General features: G+C 45.5%; 1 protein-coding gene across 1 annotated transcript; it reads left to right on the top strand.

The window, feature by feature from the left end:
• Positions 1–1,033: 1,033 nt before the first annotated feature.
• TCL1A (TCL1 family AKT coactivator A) lies at positions 1,034–4,807 on the top strand. Its single transcript, XM_007113304.1, has 3 exons — positions 1,034–1,153; positions 4,194–4,364; positions 4,751–4,807. The coding sequence occupies exons 1-3, from the start codon at positions 1,034–1,036 to the stop codon at positions 4,805–4,807; spliced, it is 348 nt and encodes a 115-aa protein (XP_007113366.1).
• The last annotated feature ends 19,942 nt before the right edge of the window (positions 4,808–24,749 follow it).

Genomic DNA, 24,749 nt, shown 5'->3' with positions numbered 1-24,749 from the left:
CTGGAGGGTGAGGCACCAAACTGCTACTACCACTGGTATCATTTGAGCAAGGAGGCTGGAGCTCCCTTTACGTGTTTCTCGTATTTTATTTTAATTGCCTTAATGGGCATGTGGTACAGCAAAATGAAGTGAAATTGTTTTCCTTATTTGATGTAATTTACAGAGAAATGTTTGATTCTAGAACCCAGGGACTTTTCTAATCCATTGATCTTGGGGTGAGGAAGGGCTTTCTTTTTAAGCATTCATTTTGAAGGATGTTTTCACTAATGAATTCAAAGACTATAAAGGGAAAAAGCCATGCTTCTTCACTACCATGTTTCAGAATAGCTATCAGATGACCACAGCAGCATCAATGAGTGGAAAACGTGTTGGGGAGAGGGAAGGGGGGGGGGCTTCAAGAGCTGCAATTACCATGGAAATTGACTTTGATACCCAAATCCACAGGCTGACAGTGGTGCCGTGAACCTGGGAAAGTCCAGGCCTGGTTCAGGCTTGCACCATCTAATCTCTTCTGATCCCAGATGTGCAGGGGCCCTGGCTCTGGGTGGCCAAATGTCGACTGTGAGCTCCAAGCAGAGGCTCCGAGTCCCAGTCTTGAGCAGCCACACATACTGGCTGTCTCGGACAGTGGGGCACGGGGTGTTGAGGGGAGCGGAGGACGCAGGTGCCTCCTGACAGAAGAAAAAGCCAAAGCCACAGACCCGAGCGCCTCCCCAGCAGTGGGGAGTAGGGGACGGAGGGCAAGGGTGGCTGGCTCTGAGTATGAAGGAAGTCCTGGGTCTGTGGGGCTGGATCTGCGCTCCTAGACGCTGCCAGAGTCTCAGGGCACAAGGCAGGCCTCGGGGCAGGGTCAGATCCTGTTGTGCCCTGTCGCTTCCGCACGGCCCTCCTCCAGCCCCGCCCTCCTCCCGCCCCGCCGCTTGGGGGCGCCCGCGCACCGTCCCGTTATAAAGCATCGCGGTTCCGCAGCCCGTGGACCAGCGAGAAGCCCGGAGAGGCTCCAATCCTTGCTTCCTAGACCGCTCGCGTCACCATGGGCGAGCTCCCTTTCTTCAGGGCGCACACGGCCTTGCACCCGGACCACCTGTGGATCTGGGAAAAGGCCGTGTATGTGGACGAGAACCAGCGCACCTGGCTGCCCGTAACCATCGAGGTACAGACGTTTTGGGGTCGGGCTCGCGGGGCAGCATGGGCGTCCCATCCATGGCCCGGGCTCTGGAGCCGGGTCGCCCCAGGCCGTGCAGGCCCTGGAGGAGCCCCTCACATGCCGCAGGGCGAGGGCGGCCCGGAGGCTCAGAAGGGCAGGTCCACCCAGGGCGGCCGGGGACTCACAGATGAAACCACTTTGCACTGAGCCCAAGGATGAGCAGTTCTCCCGGCCAGGAAGGAGGGTGGGAGAAACACAGAGAGAGGCACGTTGGCCAAAGGATGGGAACCCAGTGTGTCTGGAGTGTATGAATATAATCTTGAGTAAAATAGGACTTCTCTGGGCCTCAGGGTTCTAATCCATAAAATGGGAATAATCTCCAAAGTAAGTGATTAACACACGTGGCCAATTATCAAAATCTCCATAGATGAGCCCCAGAAATCTGTATTTTGAAAGAACCCTCAACAGATTATGATCAACCAAGTTTGGGAACCACTGCTATAGAGTTTGGAATATTTCATACCTCCTCTATGCTTTGGAAGAAACAAACTTCACAAGGCATATAGTAGTATAAAAGCCAGTATTGAATAGACGTTGACTTTGTTTTATGTGTAATGCCTTAAGATGGATCTTTAGTTAATTTTTTTTTTCTTTTTTTAAGAAATACAACTCTCTTACAGCACTTTCCATCGGAGCATGGGTTTCCTCAAACAAACTGAGGTGAAAAATGTTGAAACTTTCCATATATAAACAAAGAAAGAACGTATAAAAGAAAAATTCAAATGTCGTATTAGAACATTTATGTAATGTAATAGCAGGACAGCTAAAAGTTACTGAGAGTGACTGTGTGCATTTTATAGATGAGGAAACAGAGGCATAAAAATGTAAATCTGTTCAAAGTAGTGCTGCTTGTAGGTAATGGGGTTGGGATTCCAGACTCATAACCACCATCTAAACTTTGCATCTTGATTGGCTTTTAAGATTTTGAAATACATGTTTATATACATATATATACTTTAAAAAAATCACGTCAAATATTCACTGTAAGTCAAGTATTTGAGGAAAATTTAAGTGAATATCTTTTTTTAATCTCTGGTTGGGACATATCTTCTTCAACATGATGCGGAAACTGCGAAGCAGAGTTTTTCACCTAATCGTTATGAATTCTGGACAAAACATAACCCTTTAGCAAACCATGGGGCAGGATTTTCCCCACATAAGTTAAAGGACTAGTATTCTTAATATGTAAAGATTTACCTAAGTCAACAAGAGAGAGATGAACAAACAAACGTAAAACGGTTAAAGGATATGGAAGGCTATATACTAATACAGCAAGAATGGTGATTTCCACACTTAAACCTTGCAGGATGATCTGAATTATTTTTTAACAGTGAGTTCTAATTTACTTCATAGACAAAATTTTTGAAAAGCTATTTCCACTTTGGAAAAATAATCATGGAACAAAGATACGAGTCCAATTTTTATGCCAAGCAGGATTCTAGGCTGTGGGGTTTTGCAGTGAATGTGATTAAATCTCACTGCTTGTGAAGCTGACATTCTGCTGGGGGAGAAGGACAGCAAACTAATTGAGGCCGGTGGTAAGTTCTGTAGGATAACTACAGTGGGAGGGCGGGCAAGCATGAGTGGGGTGAGGTCTTCAGGCAAGTCCTCTCCAGAGGTTGGTTTGTTTGTTTGTTTGTTTTTAATTTATTTATTTTTGACTGTGTTGGGTCTTCATTGCTGTACTCAGGCTTGCTCTAGTTGCGGCGAGCGGGAGCTACTCTTCGTTGCAGTGCATGGGCTTCTCATTGCAGTGGCTTCTCTTGTTGCAGAGCATGGGCTGTAGGCTCATGGGCTTCAGTAGTTGTGGTTCCCGGGCTCTAGAGCGCAGGCTCAGTAGTTGTGGTGCACGGGCTTAGTTGCTCTGTGGCATGTGGGATCTTCCCAGTCCAGGGCTTGAACCCGTGTCCCCTGCATTGGCAGGCGGATTCCTAACCACTGTGCCCCCAGGGACAGGGCTTGAAGCCGTGTCCCCTGCATTGGCAGGCGGATTCCTAACCACTGTGCCCCCAGGGAAGCCCTCCCCTCCAGAGTTTTAATTTGCATGTGCCTGCCACACTTTGCCCATCATTTTCTTTGAAACCTTTCTGGACATCTGTTTGGGGCATGCCTCTTATGTATATCATAGAGTTGGATCTTGCTGACATTTATCTTTATAGACATACATTTGAGCAGAGACCTGCCTTAAAAAAAGGGTGTGAGCCCTTCATGGATTTAGGGGAGAATGTTCCAGGCAGAGGACAGCAGGTGTGAGAGATTTCTGGGTGTGTGCACGTCCCAGACACAGCGAGGAGGCCTGTGTGGCTGGAATGGGTGGAGGGTCCAGGATGGAACAGAAGGAGGTGAGAGACAGGGAGCCGCTCTGGGGGCCTTCTGGCCATGGTGAAGATTTCAGTTCATCTGCCTGCGACTGGAAGGTGTCGGAGGGCAGCCAGCAGGGGAGTGACGTGATCTTTAGGTGCACACCTGGCTGCGGCGCTGAGTCTCGGCTGTGGGCCACAGGGCCGAGTAGGCGGCAAGTTGGGCCGTTGTCACAGTAGGCCAGCGAGAGGCGATGAAACAGGAACAGTGGCGGAGATGGTGACAGGTGGGCTGTCACCTGATTCTGTGGTCTGGGGAGATCTTGTTTAAAAGGGGTTGTATGATAAAGAAGAATCCAAGAAGATCCCCCATCAGCTGAAATAGGCACCAGACTCCATAGTTACAGAAGCTCCGGGACCCATGGCATACCCTGGCAACTAGGCATTTGTCACGAAGTGGACCTTTTGTGGCCCTGTCTGGGTGTCTAGACCCATTCAAGTGCTGGTCATCTCAGCCCAGCCAGAGTCCCCGAGAGGAGCGTGCCTGGCTTAGGGATTGGAGCTTCTGTGAACAGTGACCACCAGCATCTTAGATGCGGGCTGGGCTGGGTGGGTGGCAGGATGGACCGTGGGTATTTGTGCCTGCAGGACCGTGAAGGTGTGCCCTGCCCTTGTCTTCCCTTCAGATAGAAAGTAGCCTCCAAGTCCTCATGCGTCAGGAAGATGTCCCCCTGGGGGACCCTGTGTGCCCCAGCCAGCTGGGCCCATACCTGCTGCCCGTCATGTGGCAGCTCTACCCCGGAAGAAGGTACCGAGGCTCAGACTCCAGTTTCTGGCGCATAGTGTACCACATCGAGGCAAGTGCGTGCTTCTCCGGGGACCCATCAGGTCATCGTGGGTGGCCCTGCTCCCCTTCCCCCATGTCTGGCCTCTGTGGTCTGTCTGTTCCCTCCGTTTCTGTACCAGAAGCTAAAAAAAATGGAGGGACTTTACAAGTGCAGATTTTTAAAGGACCAGATTGGAGAGACATTAGAAGCAAATGACCAACCACCCTCAGGGGTCTCCAGCGGAAGCCCCTGGGTGGCAGGAGCCTCTGTGGCGGGCAGTCCCAGGCTGAAGGCTGGTGGGGGGAGGGGCCCCTGGGGTCCCCCCCATGCAAGTTTCCGCCTGCCACTCCAAGCCCAGGGGCCGGGAAGGGAAGGAGAATCCCAGACTCTGGCCTCCAGCTCCTTCTCTCTCACAGTTCGGCGACACGGAGGACATGCTCCTGGAGCAGATGCCAGACCCAGAGTATGAGTGACGAGGTGAGCCCCCGGGGCCAGGTCAAGAAGAGGGAACGCCCCTCCTCCCCTCCGTGAAGGCATAACTGACCCCCTCCCCCCGACTGCGCTGCCCTGCGACGTCCCCAGGGTTGGGGACCCAGGCTCTCCTTTAACACCTCAGGAGCCAATCATTTTTAGGCCCCCTTAATATTAGGGGCCCACAGCTGCACGGTGCTTCACAGGTGTGGGCACTGTCCCTTGATCATCGCATCAACCAAGCTGGGTAGTGTTTAACTTTACAGGTTATAAAAAGGGGTTTTGAGAGGCGCAATGACTGGTCCAGATCACAGAGCCAGGTTTCAGATCTGGGTCTTCCGACACCAAGCCGCTGGCTCGGACGCAAGGCCTCGGCTCTGGAGACCAGCACCGACCACCCAGCTCCCCCATCCAGACTCTTCCCGGCAGCTCCACTCCCACCCACCCCGCACCCTGCCCCTTCCTTCCCTTTGCCCTTGACCCTGTCTCCTCTTGTCCCAGGTCCTGCAGCTCCCATCTCCTCCCGCCCCCTGAGCCCCAAGCCTGCCGCGGCGATGTTCGTGCTCGTGTTCACCTTCGTGTGCCAGCCCTGTGTGTTCTGCTCCGCCACAGCCAGGTCCGGGAGGGGGAGGACGGGCAGAGGATGAGCCCCCCACACCGGACCTGCCTGCCGGAGAGGACGTGTGTGGGTACGGCTTCCTCCGCGTGCCCCGCCATACCCGTGTCTCCGGCTTTCTCAGCGGCCCGATGGTCTTCAGCCTCTGTCCCATTCTGTCCCTCTTAGCAGCTAGTGTCACATCCTGCACGCCCTGGGCTGCTTGTCATTCTGTCAGCTCAGCTCTGTGTCCTTCCGGCCGCAGGGAATGGGACCTGCTCGCCCGAGCCTGGTCTCTGAGCCCCTGGACCAGCTGTCTTCTGTGGTGCCGGCCCACACATGACCACGCCTCGGCCAGCGCCCCCTGCCCCAGCAGCCTCGAGTGCGGTTCACGGGAAGGCCTGAGGAGGGCCCAGGTCTGTGCTCAGGACTCAGAAGCCTGCCGGTCAGCGGTCCCCAGCCTGGGATGTGGCAGGAGGCCGGACAGGCGAGCGCTGTGCATGGGCCCTCGGGTTGCCCACCTGTAGAAGGATAGAGGTTGGAGGTCCCCCTGTTTTACAGGTGCCCGCAGACCTGGATGTTATGAAGTTGTATGTAGCGTGAACACTTTGTAATGTTGATTGATTAAATGTAAGACAATTCATCTAACTTTGTGCCGGACCAGCTTCTATCCTTGACCCAGATTCTAGTGGAGAGAAGCAGGCGCAGATGGTCACTGAGTAAGAATATTTGAAACAGAAAGAATATTCGTGAATTTAGTATATATATACTTTTACTTTGGAGAAAAGGTTGGAATTTTTTTTTTTTCGTATAATCCAAATGCTCAAAAGCCCAGTGTTCTTAGAGGTATAATTTTGAGAACCATTGGAATAAGTGACCTCAAAAAGTCTCGGTCAGAATCTCCTGGTATTCAAGACCCCCCCACCCCCGGCCCTGTCCTCCTCACCCTCCTGGCCCAGCCAGCTCTAGCTCCTCTGTCCTCACCTGGGTAGTTCCAATCCCAGCAGGAGTCCCTCCTCCCTGAAACTGTACCCAGCCATCCAGCCAGAGTCCCTTCCCTACTTCCCGTGCCCCGCGGTCACAGCCCAGCCCCGGAAGCCTCCTGCTTCCTTCTCAGGATCCGCTGCCCCTCGTCTACCTTCTGAACAGGTAAGCAGGACCTCAGGCATTACAAAGGGTTGCCTTCCAGTCAAAGGAGTCCATTCTGTGTGGAATACTGCTCCTCTCCACCTAGTGTGACTTTAGTCTGCCAGGGTCATGACACAAGTAGGTTGTTAAGTATCTAATATGAGAATTATATAAGAAAATACTACTTTTCCTATTTTTTATTCTCTGATCCCAGTCTTCTTACTCGGCCCTAGACAGATAAGCGTCGGGTACCACACGTGCCAGGGTGTGCATCTTTTATCATTTTAACCCTATAACCTTGCATGGTCCTTGGCAGTGTAAAAGTTTGGTCTGTTGAAGCGTCAAAACATCAGAGCAGGAGGAACATCAGTGATCAGCCAGTGGCCTCATTTTAGGAACAGGTCCAGGAAGAGAAAGATTCTCATTTGGGGCTAAATGCTTGTGTCCCCCAAATTCATATGTTGACGCCTTAACCGCCAACATGTCTATTCGGAGGTGGGACCTTTGGGAGGTGATTAGGGTGAGAAGAGGTCCTGAGGATGGTGCTTTCATGATGGAATTAGTGCCTTTTTAAGGAGAAGAAGAGAGAGATTTCTGTCTCCACGTGCACGCACCCAGGAAATGCCAGGTGAGGACACAGCGAACAAACAGCGGTCAAGCCAGGAGGAGGCCCTCACCAGACACTGGATCTGCCAGCACCTTAATGTTGGACTTCAAGCCTGAGAACTGTGAGAAATAAACATCTGTGCTTTTAGCTGCCACCACCACACCACACGGAGTCTGTGGTGTTCTGTTAAAGCAGCCCTAGCAGACCAAGACAGTTCTTGTGCAAACTTCTCTTGTTCACGAAACTTTGGCCATCACTGTGAACTCTGCTGAGGGCTGCAGATACAGCAGTGAACAAAGCTAAACTGCTCTCATGCAGCTTTCATTCTGGAAAAAGAAGAACCAGAAGCTTGGAACGTGCAAAATCCTACAGTGAAAACAGAACACAGTAACCTGGTAGCAAGTTAGGTCAGGTGGTGAAGGAATTCCCACCTGTGCACGTGGTCCTTGAGATTGAACCTTGAAAATGAGAGGGATCTAGATTCTTCTTAAATCAGGGAGGAGAGTCCCAGGACGAGGAGATGCAAGTGCTGTGCAGGTTTAATTTGCTACGGAGGGCTTACCTGGTGGCGCAGTGGTTAAGAATCCGCCTGCCAATGCAGGGAACAGGGGTTTGAGCCCTGGTCTGGGAAGATCCCACGTGCTGTGGAGCAACTAAGCCCATGCACCACAACTACCGAGCCTGCGCTCTAGAGCCTGCAAGCCACAACCACTGAGCCTGCGTCCTACAACTACTGAAGCCCACGAGCCACAACTACTGAAGCCCGTGAGCCACAACTACTGAAGCCCGTGAGCCTAGAGCCCGTGCTCCTCAATGAGAGAAGCCACCGCAATGAGAAGCCGGTGCACTGCCATGAAGGGCAGCCCCCGCTTGCCGCAACTAGAGGAAGCCCGCACGCAGCAACGAAGACCCAACGCAGCCAAAAATAAATAAATAAAATTATTTTTTAAAAAAATTTGCTGTGGAAACAAACAGCAAAAGATTTTCTTCTCACTAAAAGAAAATGCTTTTTTATGAGCATAAGTGGCCCTAATAAATTAACTATAAATGCAATGCAGAATCTCAGTTTTCCACAACAAGAATGACTTTGGGGTTGTGGCTGAGACAGCTGGGTGGACAGTGGTGGTATTGAGGTGGAGGAGGTGTGGGCTCAGGCAGAGCAGAAACATCCAGAGTTCTGTTGTACCTGCATGAGGCTTGAGATGCTTGTGACACCTCCAGTTGGCGAGTCGATAGGCTGTGATTGAATATGGATCTAGAACTCAGGTCAGGACTGAAAATATCAATGTAGAAATCATTACGATATCAATAGCAGTGAAAGCCAGGGGCCTGACCTAGGTCCCTCTTGGAGAGATGGTGGCATCTTTGAAACCGTGGAAGCAAGCGTTTCCAGAGGGCCGCCGTGGTGGGCTGGGGAGCACGCCGATGAGGGGCTGAATAGAGAGAAGTGGGCATCAGATTTGGCCACATGGAGGCTGGTGGTGACACTGTCAGGGAAAGTTTGCTGTGACAGGGGCATGGCCCGGTTGGGGTAGGCGTGGGAAGGAAGGGGAGGGAAGGAGGGGCAGCCCTTCTAGGAGCTTTGCTGTGGAGGAGTGTGGCGTCGAGGGGGCTTCCCCGGGAGGTGATGGAACCCGTGTGTGCAGCCCAAGGCAAAGGTCAGCAGAAAGGAAAAGCTGATGAGGCAGGGCAGAGAGGCTGTGGTCAAAGGACCAGCATTCCTGAGGAAGCTGAGCGAGATGGGCCCAGGCACAAAGGTATGTTGGCATCTGACAAAGAGCTTGAGCCGTGATCAGTATCATGCCAGTCTTGTTTCATTTCCCCCCATACAAAGTTGGGGTTTGTGTTTTTGCTGAAGTATTTTAAAGGCTTTATAATTTCACCCACAAGTATTTTATTATGTATCTCCACAGAGAAAACTTTTTATTCCTGATAGCCGCAATACCATTGTCACCCCTAACAAAATTAACTATAATTCCTCAATACATCTAAAGCCCAGTCTGTTTTCACATTTCCCCAGTTATCTCAAATGTCTTTCTGCATCTGGTTTAAATCAAGGTTCAGACTGCGTGTGGTTGATGCATCTCATGTCTCGTGATCTATAACCCACTTCCTTCCTTAGAACAAACCAGATAAACTGTCCTGTAGACTTTCTGGATTTGGTGGATGGCATCCCAGAATGTCCTTTAGTATGTTTCTCTTCCTCTTATTTCCTGTCTTTGGAGACTTGATTCGATCCTGGTTTAATTCTTTGGGCACAGATACCCACGGGTGGTGCTGCATGCTGCTCGTTGCATCAGGTCAGGGTACGCATGATGTCAGGGTGCCACTCTGGGTAAGACCGATCTATCATCCGTCATGATGTTCGCCATCGACCTGTCATCTGCGCCTTTGGCATCTTTATGATGTGCCATCATCCTATCCAAGAATATGGTCTTCCCTTTTATTTAATTATACATTTGTGTCTTTCAGGAATGTTTTATAGTTTTAATCATAAAAGTTTTGCATTTTCTTTTGTTTTTTTCTTTTTTTTGGCTGTGCCAGGTCTTAGTTGCAGCACGCAGTATCTTCACTGCCATGTGCAGATGATTTTTTTTTTAAACATCTTTATTGGCGTATAATTGCTGTACAATGGTGTGTTAGTTTCTGCTTTATAACAAAGCGAATCAGCTGTACATCTACATATATCCCCATATCTCCTCCCTCTTGCGTCTCCCTCCCACCCTCCCTATCCCACCCCTCTAGGTGGTCACAAAGCACCAAGCTGATCTCCCTGTAAAAGTTCTGCATATTATTGTTGAAACTATTCTCATACATTTAATTTACTTTTTGTTATCGTAATGGTGTCTTCCCTTTCATTATATCTTTTAATAGGATATTGCTTGAGGGGTGTATGTGTATGCGTGTGTGTATAAAATAGCTATTATTTTCTGTATGTCAATTTTATATTCTGCTATATTACTAAAATATCTTATTATTTTTTAAATTGAAATATAGCTGATTTACAATATTGTGTTAGTTCAGGTGCGTAACAAAGTGATTTGGTGATACATATATTTATATGTATATATCTATATTCTTTTTTCAATTATTTTCCATTATAGTTTATTACAGGATATTGAATATAGTTCCCTGCGATATACAGTAAATCCCTGTTGTTCATCTGTTTTATATATGGTAGTGTGCATCTGTTAATCCCATACTCCCAATTTATCCCCCCCCCCCACTTCCCCTTTGGTAACTGTAAGTTTGTTTTCTACGCCTGTGAGTCTGTTTCTGTTTTGTAAATAAGTTCATTTGTATTAGTTTTCAGATTCCACATATAAGTGATATCATGTAATATTTATCTTTTTCTGTCTGACTTCACTTAGTATGAAAATTTCTAGGTCCATCCATGTTGCTACAAATGGCATTATTTCATTCTTTTTTTATGGTTGAGTAATATTCCATTGTATGTACATCTATCACACCTTCTTTATCCATTCATCTGATGATGGACATTTAGGTTGCTTCCATGTCTTGACAGTTGTAAATAGTGCTGCTGTGAACATTGGGGTGCATGTGTCCTTCTGAATTAGAGTTTTCGTCTTTTCTGGATATGTGCCCAGGAGCGGGATTGCTGGATCATATGGTAACTCTATTTTTAGTTTTTTAAGGAACCTCCATACTGTTTTCCATAGTGGCTGCACCGATTTACATTCCTACCAACAGTGCAGGAGGGTTCTCTTTTCTACACACCCTCACCAGCTAAAATATCCTACTCTTTACAGTAGTTTTAATTTATTCTTTGGGTATTCCAGATACATGGTGATAGCATCTTCAAATAGAGATATTATTACCTCTTCCTTTTTAACTCTTATTGTTGTAGTTCCTTTTTCTTGTCTAATATCTCCAAAGCTATCGTAAGTAGTAATAGGCATTCTTTTATTTTCTCAACTTTATTGGGAAGGCCTCTGGAGTTTCCCTGTTAAGTATGATCCTGTCTTTGCAGCTTAAATATTTATATTTTATCAAGTTAAAGAAGTATCTTTCAATTCCTATTTTAGAATTTTTAACTTGAACAGGTATTGAATTTTGTTACATGCCTTTTGAAGTCTAAGGAGATGATTAGATAATACTTTTATTAAACTCTATTAGTATTACATTGATATTAGGGTATTGACTCTTTCTTACATTCCTGGAATGACCCACACTTGATCATGATGAATAATGCATTAGTGTATTGGTGGATCTCTTTGCTAATATTTTATTTTAAATTTTTGCATCATAGTTAAAATGGTCTGAATTTTTTTCTCCCCCCCCCCCAATCTCTGTCAGATTTTGGCATAAAATTTGTATTCACTTCATAAAAATAACTTAGAGGCTTTTCTTTTGTTCTACCCTGTAATACTGTAAACTGCATTAGGATTATCTTTTTTTTTAGCTTGGAAGAATTCCATTCAAGCCTGGTGCTTTTTTGGAAGGAGCACTTCTTCTACAACTTCCTGTTTCTTCTGTGGAAATTGGCTGTTTAAGCTTTTTATCTATACTGGATTCAACTTTGGTTAAATAAATTTTCCTAGAAAAGTATCCATTTCATCTAGGTTTTATATTTTATTTTCAAAGTTATTCAGAATAGTCTCAGGAATTTTAATATTCTCTCTGGATTATTATTGCCCCTTGTCATTTCTTATTTTGTCTTTTTTGTGCTTTATCCCATTTAGTAAAATTAGGTTTGTCTAGTTTATTTCCCCCAAAGCCAACTTTTTGACTCATTTATTAATTCTGTTGTTTTGTTCGTTTTCTATATCATTGATGTCTGTTTTTATCTTTAATTCTTTAGTTATATATTTGTTTGTTTCTGTTGTCCCTTTTCTAGCTCTTTTGAGTGTTTATTTTCCTTTTAGATTTTTATATAGATATGTAACAGGTTTACTAAAATATAATTGATGTACCATACAATGCACTCTTTCAAATTGTACAATTCAGTTTTTAGTATATTCACAGTTTTACAACCATCACCATGGTTGCCTATTCTGGATATTTCATATAAATGTCATCATACAGTATGTCTTTTTCTGTGACTGGATTCTTTAGCATAATATTGTCAAGGTTCACATGTATTATGGTGTATATTAGTATTTAATTCATTTTATGACTGAATAATATTCCATTACATGCATATGCCTCATTTTATACAATCATGGACATTTGGGTTATTACTGCTTTTTGCCTGTTATAAATAATGCTGCTACAAACATTCACACACTGAGTTTTTGTGTGGACATGTGTTTTCATTTCTCTTGGTTATATACGTAGGAGTGGAATTGCTGAGTCCTATGGTAACTTTTTTTAACTTTTTGAGGAACTACCAGACTGTTCTCCAAAGTGGCTGCACATTCCCACCAACAGTGTATGAGAGTTTCAATTTCTTCACATCCTTGTCAACACTTGTTATCGGGCTTTTTGAGTCTAGCCATACAGAAGGTATAAAATATCTCATTGTACTTTTGATTTTGTATATCAAAAATCAAATGGCATGGCCATTTATATATCTTCTTTGGAGAAATGCCTATTAAGAGCTATTAAGATCTTTTGCCCATTTTTATTATTGAGGTTTCAAAAATCAAATGGCATGGCCATTTATATATCTTCTTTGGAGAAATGCTTATTAAGAACTATTAAGATCTTTTGCCCATTTTTTTTATTGAGGTTTCAAAAATCAAATGGCGTGGCCATTTATATATCTTCTTTGGAGAAATGCCTATTAAGAGCTGTTAAGATCTTTTGCCCATTTTTTTATTGAGGTTTAATTGACATAAAACATATTAGTTTCAGGTATACAACATAGTAAGTTGACATTTGTACACATTGTGGAAGGATCACCACAGTAAGTCTAGTTAACATCAGTCCTCATACATAGTTATATTTTTTTCTTGCGTTGATAATTTTTACTCTCAGCACATTTCAAATGTGTAATACAGTATTATTAACTATAGTAACCTTGTTGTACATTAAGTCATCATGACTTATTTATTGCCCATTTTTAAAAATTGGGTTATTTTTTATTACCAAGTTATGAGTTCTTTATATATTCTGGATTCAACTTCCTTATCAGAAAAAATTTACAAATATTTTCCCCCAATCTGTGTATTGTCTTCTCACTTGTTGATGGTATCCTTTAAAGCACAAAACTTTTTAATTTTGATGAATCTAAATGTATCTATTTAGATAGATACATTAGATACAATAGATACATTAGATAGATACATTAGATCTAAATGTATCTATCTAATGTATCTATTTTTTAATCACTTGTGTTTTTGATATTAATTTGGGTTGGCCAAAAAGTTCATTTGGGTTTTTAGTAAGATGTTATGGAAAAACCCAAACGAACTTTTTGGCCAACCAATATCTAAGAAGGCTTTGCCCAACCTTCACAGTCGTAAGGTTACTCTACATTTTCTTCTAAGAGTTTTAAAGTTTAAACTCTTACATTAATGTATATAGTCCACTTTGAGTCAATTTTTATGTATGTTGTGAGGTAGGGGTCCATGTTTATAGCCAGTTGCCACTGCATCATTTGTTAGAGAGACTTCTTCCGCCCACTGAATTGTCTTAGCACTCTTGTCAAAAATCAGTTGACTGTAAAAGTAAGGGTTTATTTCTGGATCCTCAGTTCTATCTTATTGATGTACATATCTGTCCTTATGCCCATACCACACTGTCTTGATCACTATGTCTTTGTGGTAAGTTTTGAAATTGGGACATGTGAGTCTTCCAACTTTGTTCTTCCTTTTCTTTGGCTGTGCAGTGCAGCATGCAGGCTCTTAGTTCCCAGGGATTGAACCCATGACCCCTGCAGTGGAAGCAGAGTCTTAACCTCTGGACTGCCAGGGAAGTCCCTGTTCTTCTTTTTCAAGATTGTTTTCATTACTCCATATTCCATATTCCTTGAATATCCATATGAATTTCAAGACTAGCTTGTCAATTTCTGAAAAGAAGTCAGCTTGTATTTTGATAGAGACTGTGTTGAATCTGTAGATTAATATGGAAAGAATTGCTGTCTGTATTAATCTGCTTAGGCTGCCAAATCAAAATACCATAGATTGGGTATTTTGTTTCAATGGTTACCTTTATACTAATATCTTAGGGTAATATTATTTCTCCTTCTTTAAAAATGCTATCTGTTGTAGCATTGTCCAAAGAACTTGCTATAATGATGGACATGTTCTGTATCTGTGTTCTCTAATGTGGAAGGTGTACTGGCTACATGTAGTAGCTTATGGAGCACTTGAAATGTGGCTAATATGATTGAGAAACTGAATTTTAAGTTTTATTTACTGCTAATTAAAATTTAAATAGCCAGGACTTCCCTGGTGGTCCATTGGTTAAGACTCTGAGCTTGCAGTGCAGCTGGAGCAGGTTTGATCCCTGGTCAGGGAACTAAGATCCCACATGCTGAGCGGCATGGCCAAAAAAACCAATTTTAAATAGCCATGTATGTCTGGTGGCTACCATGTTGGATGGTGCAGGTCTTTTGGTTCCCTACTATGAACATTATTGAAATTAGTAACCTCTTCTTCCCCTCTCTTCCTCTCCCCAAAGTATCTAAAGTAATACCCATTTAGTGCTAAATAATACCTTGGAGGCAACCAGCAAGCTTACTTTCTACATAATCTTTCCCTGCTCTCCCCGTTTTTGATAGATGAATTTGTCTTCATTATTGGAGGATGTAACATAGTATTTTTCACCCTTGTGCCACTAGTCTTCATTCTACAGTTACATGTGTTCAGTGCTCACAAGTAGTCCTTACAAAAAGCTTTTCTAAAGAATTCTTGACTGTCTGAAACTTATTGTTTAGTAGATCGCTCAGGAAGGGCACACAGAAGCAATATTCCCTGATTCCCTCAACTTCATCACAGCTTATCTATGTCTTTTATAACTGAAGGTCACTTGGGCTGAATAAAATCATTATTGGCTCACATTTTCTTTCTTGGGTTATCTGTACTTCGTTACTCCATTTACGCCCTTATGTTTTAATTTAAAAGTATTCCATGAAGGTCTAATCCCATATAAGTTACTTGGTCATTTTACCTTATGCCAAAGGATTTCAATTCTATAAAATCTGATAATTTGAATAGACTATGTCTTGGAGTTGACTGTTCTTGGTTGTATGTCCCAGGTACATCATGTCCTTTTTAAATACACAGGTTCAAGTTATTTTTTGTTTGTTTCATTTTCAGGAAAGTTTTTTAAAAATAGTTTTGTATATTTGTTCTACTCCACAGGTTGGGGGTGGGGGGGGATTTATTATGTATATGTTGGATCTTCTTTGCCTGTCCCCTATATCCATCACTTTCACTTGACTCCTTTGGAAGAATCCTTCTTCTACTGATTTTTTTCTACTTTCTACACTATTTTTCTATTTCTGTCCTCGTTGCTCTGCTGGTTTTTGTGAGGGGCTTTGAGGAGATTGGGAAACACTGCCATTGTTACTAAATTGCCCTGATCCTTATTGTGTTTTAAAGCTGCTTTGTTGGTGTCACTGTATTTTGCTTACAAAACAAGTTTATATACAAAGGGGAAATGTCTTTAGAAATATACTAATTCTAAAAGATCCCCCATCTTTTTATACCAAACAAGTTATCTTGAACTAGTCCAGTTAAGTCATTGTCAGTGAGTGAGTCCTCCTAGTTTTAGTGAGTGAACCTCCTAGGGCAAACACAATTTATAAATTGTAGTGAGAAGTTTTCCAAGAAAATGCTGAACATTCATAGTTTTGAGGTGAAAAATCAATAGCCCTTGAAACTATTAAATGGAACATTTCAATAATATGGGAGAGCTCTTTGCACTTCTCAGTAGTCAAACTTATAAACTCAACTTTGGCACCTGGTCCAGATGATACGGGACTTTATACAGCAGCTTCGTTGGTTAAGATGCCAGTTACCTGGGCCCGTGAACTTGGAGAGCCGAAAAGCCTAAAATCTCGGGAACTTTGTGCTGCTCTGATCGGATGGTGCCTCCCCTCTACACTGGCCTCATCAGCCCACCAACCAAGGGCACCAAGAAGCCATGTCCATTTTATCACCTTTTTGGTTGGATTGTACTGGGTTAAATATCTGAGTGTCTCATTCCTACTGATCCTATGACTCTTGAGGGCCATGGATAACCATAGTAAGTCTTCGTCCTGGAAGGGACACACACAGATTTAGCATATCTTATAGAAGAATAATAGACTAGGATCATAATTTGATAATCCCATCTGGTTCATTGTGAAATCCCCTGTGTTTGATGTGGTATGTTTGTCATCTGGGGCACCCCATCCTTAGAGACAAGATTTAATTTAGCTCGACCCCCCCCCCCCGACCTCCATATAACACTTCACTATCCCTCCGGAGATTTCATGGGGTCACACATCTGCCCATCACCCCTTACTTCAAGTTCTAGCATCTGCTGATTTTCCTTGGTTTATGGGTAATCTCCCATCCATCCCATTCCTGTTCCATGCATATCACCCCACCTCCCACTGGGCACTGCTGTCATTTCTTTACCAGAGGGCTGCAGGTGACAGACATTGGGGGCATGCTTGGAGTTAAATTTGAGGATTTGGGGAGGTTTTTGGTTCAACACTCAGATTACGCTTTAAAGTGGGATATTGAACACTCTGGTTTTGTAAAGCCCCTTAGCCATTGTTAGAGCATTACCAGCCCCTCCGCACTAAGCCCATCACCTCTTCTTTCTGGGCTCCTCCCTCCTTCACAGACCCCCCCCCCTCCCTTCTTATAACTAATCTTTGAAATGCTAACACTCTTAGCTTATTATGCAGAACAACTTGGTTCTGTTTGACTTGGGGCTAGCTTTTCTGAATTCAATGCCCCATCAAAGTGTTTTGCTAAATAAAGGATGAACTATTCCAAGGAGAGTCTCTCCTAGGAGGCGGAGCTGCTGTGGTTAATTTCGGGTTTTCTATTTTCTTTCTTTTTCTGCTTCCTTTCTTCCCAGTACACCTGCTCAGAATGTTTGAGTTGGGAAGGGAGGGAGGAGGGGGAGAGAGTTCAAATGAACAGGACTCATCAAGGAACACTTTCTGGAAATCAAGTGAGACTCGGTCTGCTGAGAAATGTCCTGGGGTGTTCCAGGAGAGGGCCAAGGCCAGGAGGAGGGACTAAGGCTGGCCCAGGACTGAAAGCAAGCCTGCTTGACTAAGTAAGAGCCATTCTGAGAACCTACCCCTCAGGGATATATTATTATAATGATGCCTCCTTTACACACAAGAAAACGGTCTTAGAGGGATTACCTCCCTTGCTCTAAGTTAACAGAGCTAGTAAGTAGCAGACCTGCATTCAGACACAGGCATCCTGGCTGAAGTCCATTCTCTTATTAGTCACCATGATATTATACAGACTTGGAAACAAACACGCTTGGATGGAAGCCCAGTCCACCTCTTACTCAGACCCACAGTAAAATGTTTCACTTCTCAGAGCCTCAGTTTCCTCACTGTAGTAAGACGGGTGCGTTGAAACCTATCTCAGAATGTCATTTTGACTACTGAATCAGCTAAAAGCTGGAAAGTGCCTGGCACATAGTAGATTTGATCAGTTGTAATATTCCTCCTTTATGAAATTTCTGTGTTGAGTGGAAAGTATCATTAACAGCGTTCTTAAGGGGAAAAAATTTAAAACTTTCTAAGATAGTTTGACCTTATTAAAAAAAGGAATCATAAAAAGTTGAGGGACAAACCAGATGTTAATACCTGTTATTTTTATTAATATAATTTAAACAGGAGGGGAGGAATGACTTGGTCTTCAGCTAAAGAGACGAAAAGTATTGCAAGAACAATACAATTCGCTCTTTTAGAAAAGAGTCAAACAATTGGTTTATTTGAGGGGCTCACCTTAAAAAACATGACATATCTAATCACAAATAATTAGGTCGATTTTTGCTCCAAGTTACAGCTGCCTTTTTTCAACATTTCTACTTCCCTTGGAGACTGTTGAGCAGGGTGACAGGCACCCCCATCCCTGGTTGCTTCAAACTACCTAAGAATGAATTTATCCAGGTGTTAATACCACAGAATGAAAAGGTAAACTTGAAATAAAAGTGCATTGTTAGCTTTGTAGCTACTTAAAACACAGGTCTTTGTATATATGAACAAAAGAATAAAACTTGTGTATTATGCATTTTTCCCTCTCACGTTTCTAGAAATCCTTTTAGACAGAGATTTGTAAGTATCACATCCTGACTTTTCGTTAATCCCAGTATTCTTTAAATGTACACAGCCACGGGAGTCTCCCCTTATCTGTGGTTTCGCTTTCCATGGTTTCAGTTACCCACAGTCAACTGGGGTCAGAATATATTAAATGGAAAATTCCAGAAATAAACACTTCATACGTTTTAAATTGCGGGCCATTCTGAGTAACTTGATGAAATCTCACACTGTCCTGTGTAGGACAATGAATCATCCCTTTTCCAGCATATCCCAGCTGTTAGTCACTTAGTGGCCATCTTGCTGATCAGGTCAATTGTTGCAGTATCACAGTGCTTGTGTTAAATAACCCTTATTCTATTAATAATGACCTCAAAGCACAAGAGAGTGATGCTGGCAATTCGGATACACCAAAGAGAAGCGGTAAAGTGCTTCATTTAAGTAAAAAGGTGAAAGTTCTCAGTAACGAAAGAAAAAAATCATACCATTAAGCTCTACAGTAAGAAGGAATCTTCTATCCATGAAATTGTGAAGAAGGAAAAAGAAATTCGTGCTAATTTTGCTGCTGCACCTCAAACTACAAAAGTTAGGGCCACAGTGCATGATAAATGCTTAATTAAGATGGAAAAGGCATTAAATCTACAGTAAGATATTTTGAGAGAGAGAGACCACAGTCATATAACTTTCATTACAATATATTATAATTGTTCTATGTTGTTATTAGTTATTATTGTTAATCTCTTACTGTGCCTAATTTATAAGTTAAACTTTATCATAGGTATGTACATATAGGAAAAAACATAGAATTCAGTACTATCCGTGGTTTCAGGCATCTACGGCCTTGGAGCATATCCCCCATGGATAATGGGGGACCCCTATCCTTCAGTTCCAAGAGGCTCGGTGTAATTAGCCCACCGGTTGGCAATGCGAGGCTGACAGCCTGTAACACAGGACAAAAAGTCATGAGGCTGGGGTTTTAGCCCCAACTAACTTCCTGCAGGAATGATTCGCACCTGCCCCTTTCTGCACCTTGGTCACCTCCTCTGTCCAGAGAGGGACTAGTTAGTGTGATACGTGATTAACATAGATTATCTCCTTTTAACCCCACAAAACAGTAAGTACTCTTGTTATCCCCAATTTCCTACTGAAAAAATAAAGCTCAGCAGTGTGTTTACTTGCCCAAAGTTAGTAAGTGGTGTGGCCCAGAGGCTGCCAGAATCTGTCCTACTTCTGGCTCCCAGTATTCATGCATTCAGCTCAGTCCTTGGCCCTGAGCTAGAAGCACGCAGCAGGTGCACATCCCAGCACAGAAGGAAGTGCCTTGATGGTGATTAACAGAGGGCAGTGAGCAGGGATGCAGGAAGGGTCGACTGTGGGTGGGGCAGTCAAGCAACCCCCCTGAGGCGGCGACACTGGGGCTGGAACCAGAGGTGAAGTGGTGCCAGCTGTGCTGAGAGCTGAAGGGTGGGCTTCTCAGCTGGGGGGAACACCAGGCAAGCCTGGCAGGGACGGACAAGAGCCCCATGTTCCTGAGAAAGGCCTTGCTGGCCAGGAAGGTAATTTTGTGCTAAGGGCCTTGGGGAAGCCAAGAAGCATCTGACTCACCTCCTGCTGCAGCACAGAGGATGAACTGTAGAGGCACAGGCCTGGATGCGGAGAAACCAATGAAGGCATCTAGGGCAGAGGCCGGCAAACGTTTTCTGTAAAGGGTCAGATAGTAAAGATTTTTGGCTTTGTGGGCCATAAAGGTCTCCGTTGCAGCTACACAACTGCCATTGTCGTGCGGAGAGCAACCACTGGCAATACATAAAGGTGAGCATGGATGTGTGCTAATAAAACTTTATTTATAAAAACAGGGGCCTGGTGGCCCATAGGCTACGGTTTGTCACCCTCTGGTCCAGGTAGGAAATAGGAAGATGAAGAGGTACTGGCAGTGAAGATAAGTGGGTGGAGAACCACCTGTAATTATTTTTTGGTGGGAGGTTGTTTTTCAGTTCTTTAAAGTCAACTTTAATTGCACAAGTGAGACATAAGTACATTTTCCTTATAAGAAAATTAAACATTACAAATTTGACCAGGCCCCAAGCCCAGGTGTACTAGCTGCTATTTTTTTAAAAAATAATAATTTATTTATTTGGTTGCATGGGGTGTTCGTTGCAGCAGGCAGGCTTCTTAGCTGTGGCTCGCGGGCTCCTTAGTTGCAGCAGGCGGGCTCCTTAGTTGTGGCATGAGGACCCTTAGTTGCGGCATGCATGTGGGACCTGGTTCGCAGACCGGGAATCGAACCTGGGCCCCCTGCACTGGGAGCATGGAGTCCTAACTACTGTACCACCAGGGAGGTCCCCTAACTCCTATTTTTATTTCTGGATGTATCATCATAGTCCTTTTTCTCTGTATTTATACTTACATATACCTAGTGAACTATGTGGTATCATTTTATGATGTTTTTTTGCGGGGGCAGGGGCTATATGAATGGTATCCTGCTAAAGGAGTTTTCACACCTCTCCCCTCCCCTCGCCTCTCATCTCCCACTGTTAAAGAGACCTGGCACTGGCTGGGCTTCCTTGGCTTTTGAGGGTAGCGTGTACTGCACTTGAGAATGCCTCTCTGCTCCACGTAGTGGGGAACCGGGAAAACTGCCTTCGGATCTGCTGCATCACTTGGTCCTGATGGCAGGACAGATCCGTGGCAGAGCCCTCCCTTGCTCTGGGCCCCACTGCAAGCAGGCCATGTTCTAGCTTGGAGGAGATGTCCTGTCCTGCCACAAACCACAGGGCCCTAAAACTTCACTGAACCTTCACGGGGGGTTAACTCCTATTTCTGGACACACGTGTATCTTATGAGGGCAGCTGGGGTGCCGACCACTTCCTGCTCATCAGGTCAAGTAGCACGAAGTCTTCAGTAGAGTGACCAGCGCGACGCCCTGTGAAATGCCAAGGGTCAAGTCCCTGGGGACTTACTGTCAGTGGTGGTGTTCTCTAGTGTTTGGTCATTATCTTGTATTTGTTATGTTCTGTGTGGTTATAAATCATTTGAGGGGAGCAAGGCCACCATGATGCACAGCCCCGGGGACACCATTCCCTCACAGTATGAACGGGTGGTGACCCTGGGGTTGTGCACCTGGGCCGCCAGAGATGGTGCCTTGTTTTCTCAGCCATTTGCTATCTTTAAGAGGAAGATTATATTTCCTTTTTAAAGTCCTTTTCTCATTCTCTGCATCAGACACTTTTCTCTCTCTTCCAGCTGGCTGCCTTCCACCATGGACCTTTTGGACTGCTTCTATTTAGTTTTCTGTGCTGATTCTTTCTCTGTCATGCTAGGAATCTGGCATTTTTCTTTTTGCTTGTCATACCTGTTCTGTAGATCAGGGGTCAGTAAACTATGGCCAGTGAGCCAAATCTGGCCTGCTGAACGTTTGTGTAAGTAAGGTTTTATTGGGACACAGCCATGCCCATTTGTTATGCGTCTTGCATGGCTGCTTTCATGCTACAATAGCAGAATTGAGGAGTTGCTACAAGGGCCGCATGGCCTGCAGAGCCTAAAATACTTACTATGGGGCCCTGTATAGAGAGTTTGCTGACCTCTGCCCCAGAGAGTTCTCTCTTCTCCTCTGGCAGCAATGACCTCTGATGATGCCTTCCCAACCTATGAATGCAGCCCAAACCTTTCTCTAGACCCACACATGTGTCCAGGGCGTTTCAACATGGGTACCCCGCATGCATCTGAAACTCAGTATCCCAAACCCAACTCATGGCTTTATTTACCCTGGATCTCTGCCTCGCCTCCTTGCATGTTCCCGACTCAGGACCCCGCTGGCCAAACCACTGACCCTGAGCAGCATGCTGTCTCTAGCTTTCCCGTCCTCGCGCATCTGCCCAGTCACCAAACTCTGTCCGTTCTGTCTCCTCAGCTGCTCTTGCATCTGTTCGTTCCCCTCCATTCCCACAGACTCTGCGTGGCGGGGCAGAGGAGGAAAGCCGGGATGGGGAGCTGGGAGACCTGAGCTCCAGCCCCGGCTTTGCCACAGCTGACTACGGACCGGGGCACGTGGCTGAGGCCCGAGTTCCTCATGTAGAGCAATAGAGACAGCGGGGCCTGACCTGCCTCCTGGGCTTGCTTTAAGGATCAAGCTTTCACATCAGATTGTTTCACCTTGAATCTGTAACATAAAGTGCTGTGAGGATGGCAGGGCATGGTGCAATGGTGAGGATCCTTCTACCCTGCTTCTGTCTCCAGGCAGCCTCCCCGGATCCCCCGGCTGCATGACAGCCGCCCCCTCCTTCTCTTGACACACTTCGATAGGCCTCACTTGCCCTCAGCCCTGATGCACAGTCCCCTGGGTATGTGCTCAGCCTCTGTGGTCAGACTGAGCCCTGTGAGGGCAGGGATGGACTCCTGCCCATTTCTCTTTCCTTCACCTCAGCATAGGCCTGGCCCAGAGCTGAGGTTCTGTAAATGTTTGTGGAACTTGGCCAAATGCCCTCAAGGAGCTCCCAGACACGAGGAGAAACAGACACACAGATGAGCAATATGGCCGGGGCAGAGAGATCTGGCACGTTACATCTAATCGTTCCCACGGAGGAAGACGTCCGGTAGGAAGGGCCAGGCCTGGGCTCAGCCAGGATGCAGGCATCCCAGGATGTGTGCCCAGCGTCTGTTCCCATTGGTCAGTGCCTAGGCAACAAGGGTAGTGCGGGGTTTCAAACACGGCCCCTGGTTTTGGCCGAGTGGAGGGAACACTCCTACAGAGAGCATCCTTCACGCTCAGTGATTCTGACATAGGAGGCTCCTGTACATACTAATTAGACCACCTGTTGCTGCCCAGCATCCTTTACAGAAAGATGTCTTTCCCTGAGTTCTTCGGGACAACCTCTCCTTTGTTCATCCCTCGAAGTCATTAACATAATCCCTAGTAGCTGGTTTTAGTCTTCAGCTCTGGGCAGGCGGGGAGCGGAGAACTCTCTTCTCACCGTGCACCAAAGCAAACTGTCAAGAGTTGTTAGACCCAGACTTCAGGAGCCCACACCACAGATCCCCACCCCACTGATGAACGCATGGAAACACACCTCCAGGAACCACGCAGAGGATGGAGGAGGCCACCCTGAGGACTTCGAGCTCGTGGGTGGAAGCAGGCTGTGGCACTCCCGGATATGCCCCGGGAGTGATCTTAAACATTTCGATGTGTTTCTGCTCTCTTTGTTCTCTCACATGCCAAACCTCTGTCCTGGATGGCCTGAGACAGCTACCCCCTGGAGGGAAGGGCAGACTTAGACTTTGTTCCAAGGACATGGAGAGAGATCAAAGGCTTTTGACATTTGCAGTTGGATTCCGCAGGAGGACAGCACCCTTGCCAGCCAGGCTGCCATCCTGTGAAAGGATTTCCAGATTTTTCTTGTCCTCGAGCATATTAGCAACAGAGCTCCAAGACCTAGGAGAAGCAGAAGAGAGCCTGCAGCCTTTCCTGCCCCGAGTCAGGGCAGGAAGGGGAGGGAGGGAGGGAGGAGGGGAGTCTTGCCCAGTGGGTCTCCTGGAATCCTTCCTTGTGTGTGGCTGGGTTGCAGGCTGCATCCCACATGCCGCCACCCATCTCAGGCCAAGGGGAGGGGAAGGCGAGCCGAGGGGAGGAGGGTTTTCTAAAGGAGCCAGTTTGTCAGATCACAGGAGCTTCTAAGTGGAAGGGGCTTGGCCCAGCCCCTGCTCTCGGGTCTCCCTTTCCTTAACCGCTCCTCCACGGAGGACTTGAGCTGTGACCACAGCGCTCCCTCCGCTTCCCTCTCCTGCATGCATGCAAGTGTTTTTCTAGGGCAGTGGTTCTCAACTGGGGAAAATTTTGCACCCCCCGGGGTGGGGGGACATTTGACAATCACAGCTTGGTGGGTGGGTTGGGCAAAGGGCTACTACCAGCACTTGATGGGCAGGGACCAGGGACAGTGCCAAATATCCTACAGTGCACAGGACAGCCTTTCATGACGAAGAATTACCTGGCCCAAATGTCCACAGCGCCGAGCTGAGAAACCCTGCTCTTGGTAAACACTCTAGGTATGGCTCTGTGCGCCATTTTACAATTTGATAAATGCTTCTGAATTGTCCGCCAAACCTCCAGGGTGTCTATAACAATCCACCCCCACAACATGGAAGGCTTAACTTCTGCCAAAATCGAGGATACACATTTCTGAATTCTGAAATCTGCACTTCCCAACATCCGCCCATTTCTCTTTTCTTAGGGAGTTCTAGGAGTTCTCTATGTATTCTGCACTCTAGTGCTTTGTATCTAGTCCTGATATTTCCACCCTTGCTTTTTTAGCATCTTGTCACACAGAAAATGCTGAATTTGAGCAAGTTCATTGTCTCACACTGTCTTTTGCCTTCTCTGTCTTGTTTAAGGTGTTTTCTATCCCAAGATCATGAACATATTCCCCTGTGCTT

Source organism: Physeter macrocephalus, chromosome 11, assembly GCF_002837175.3.
Source record: "Physeter macrocephalus isolate SW-GA chromosome 11, ASM283717v5, whole genome shotgun sequence".
In the NCBI taxonomy this organism is placed as follows: domain Eukaryota; kingdom Metazoa; phylum Chordata; class Mammalia; order Artiodactyla; family Physeteridae; genus Physeter; species Physeter macrocephalus.
Note: the sequence above shows the minus strand (reverse complement) of the source record. Positions and strands in the feature narration are given on the sequence as shown.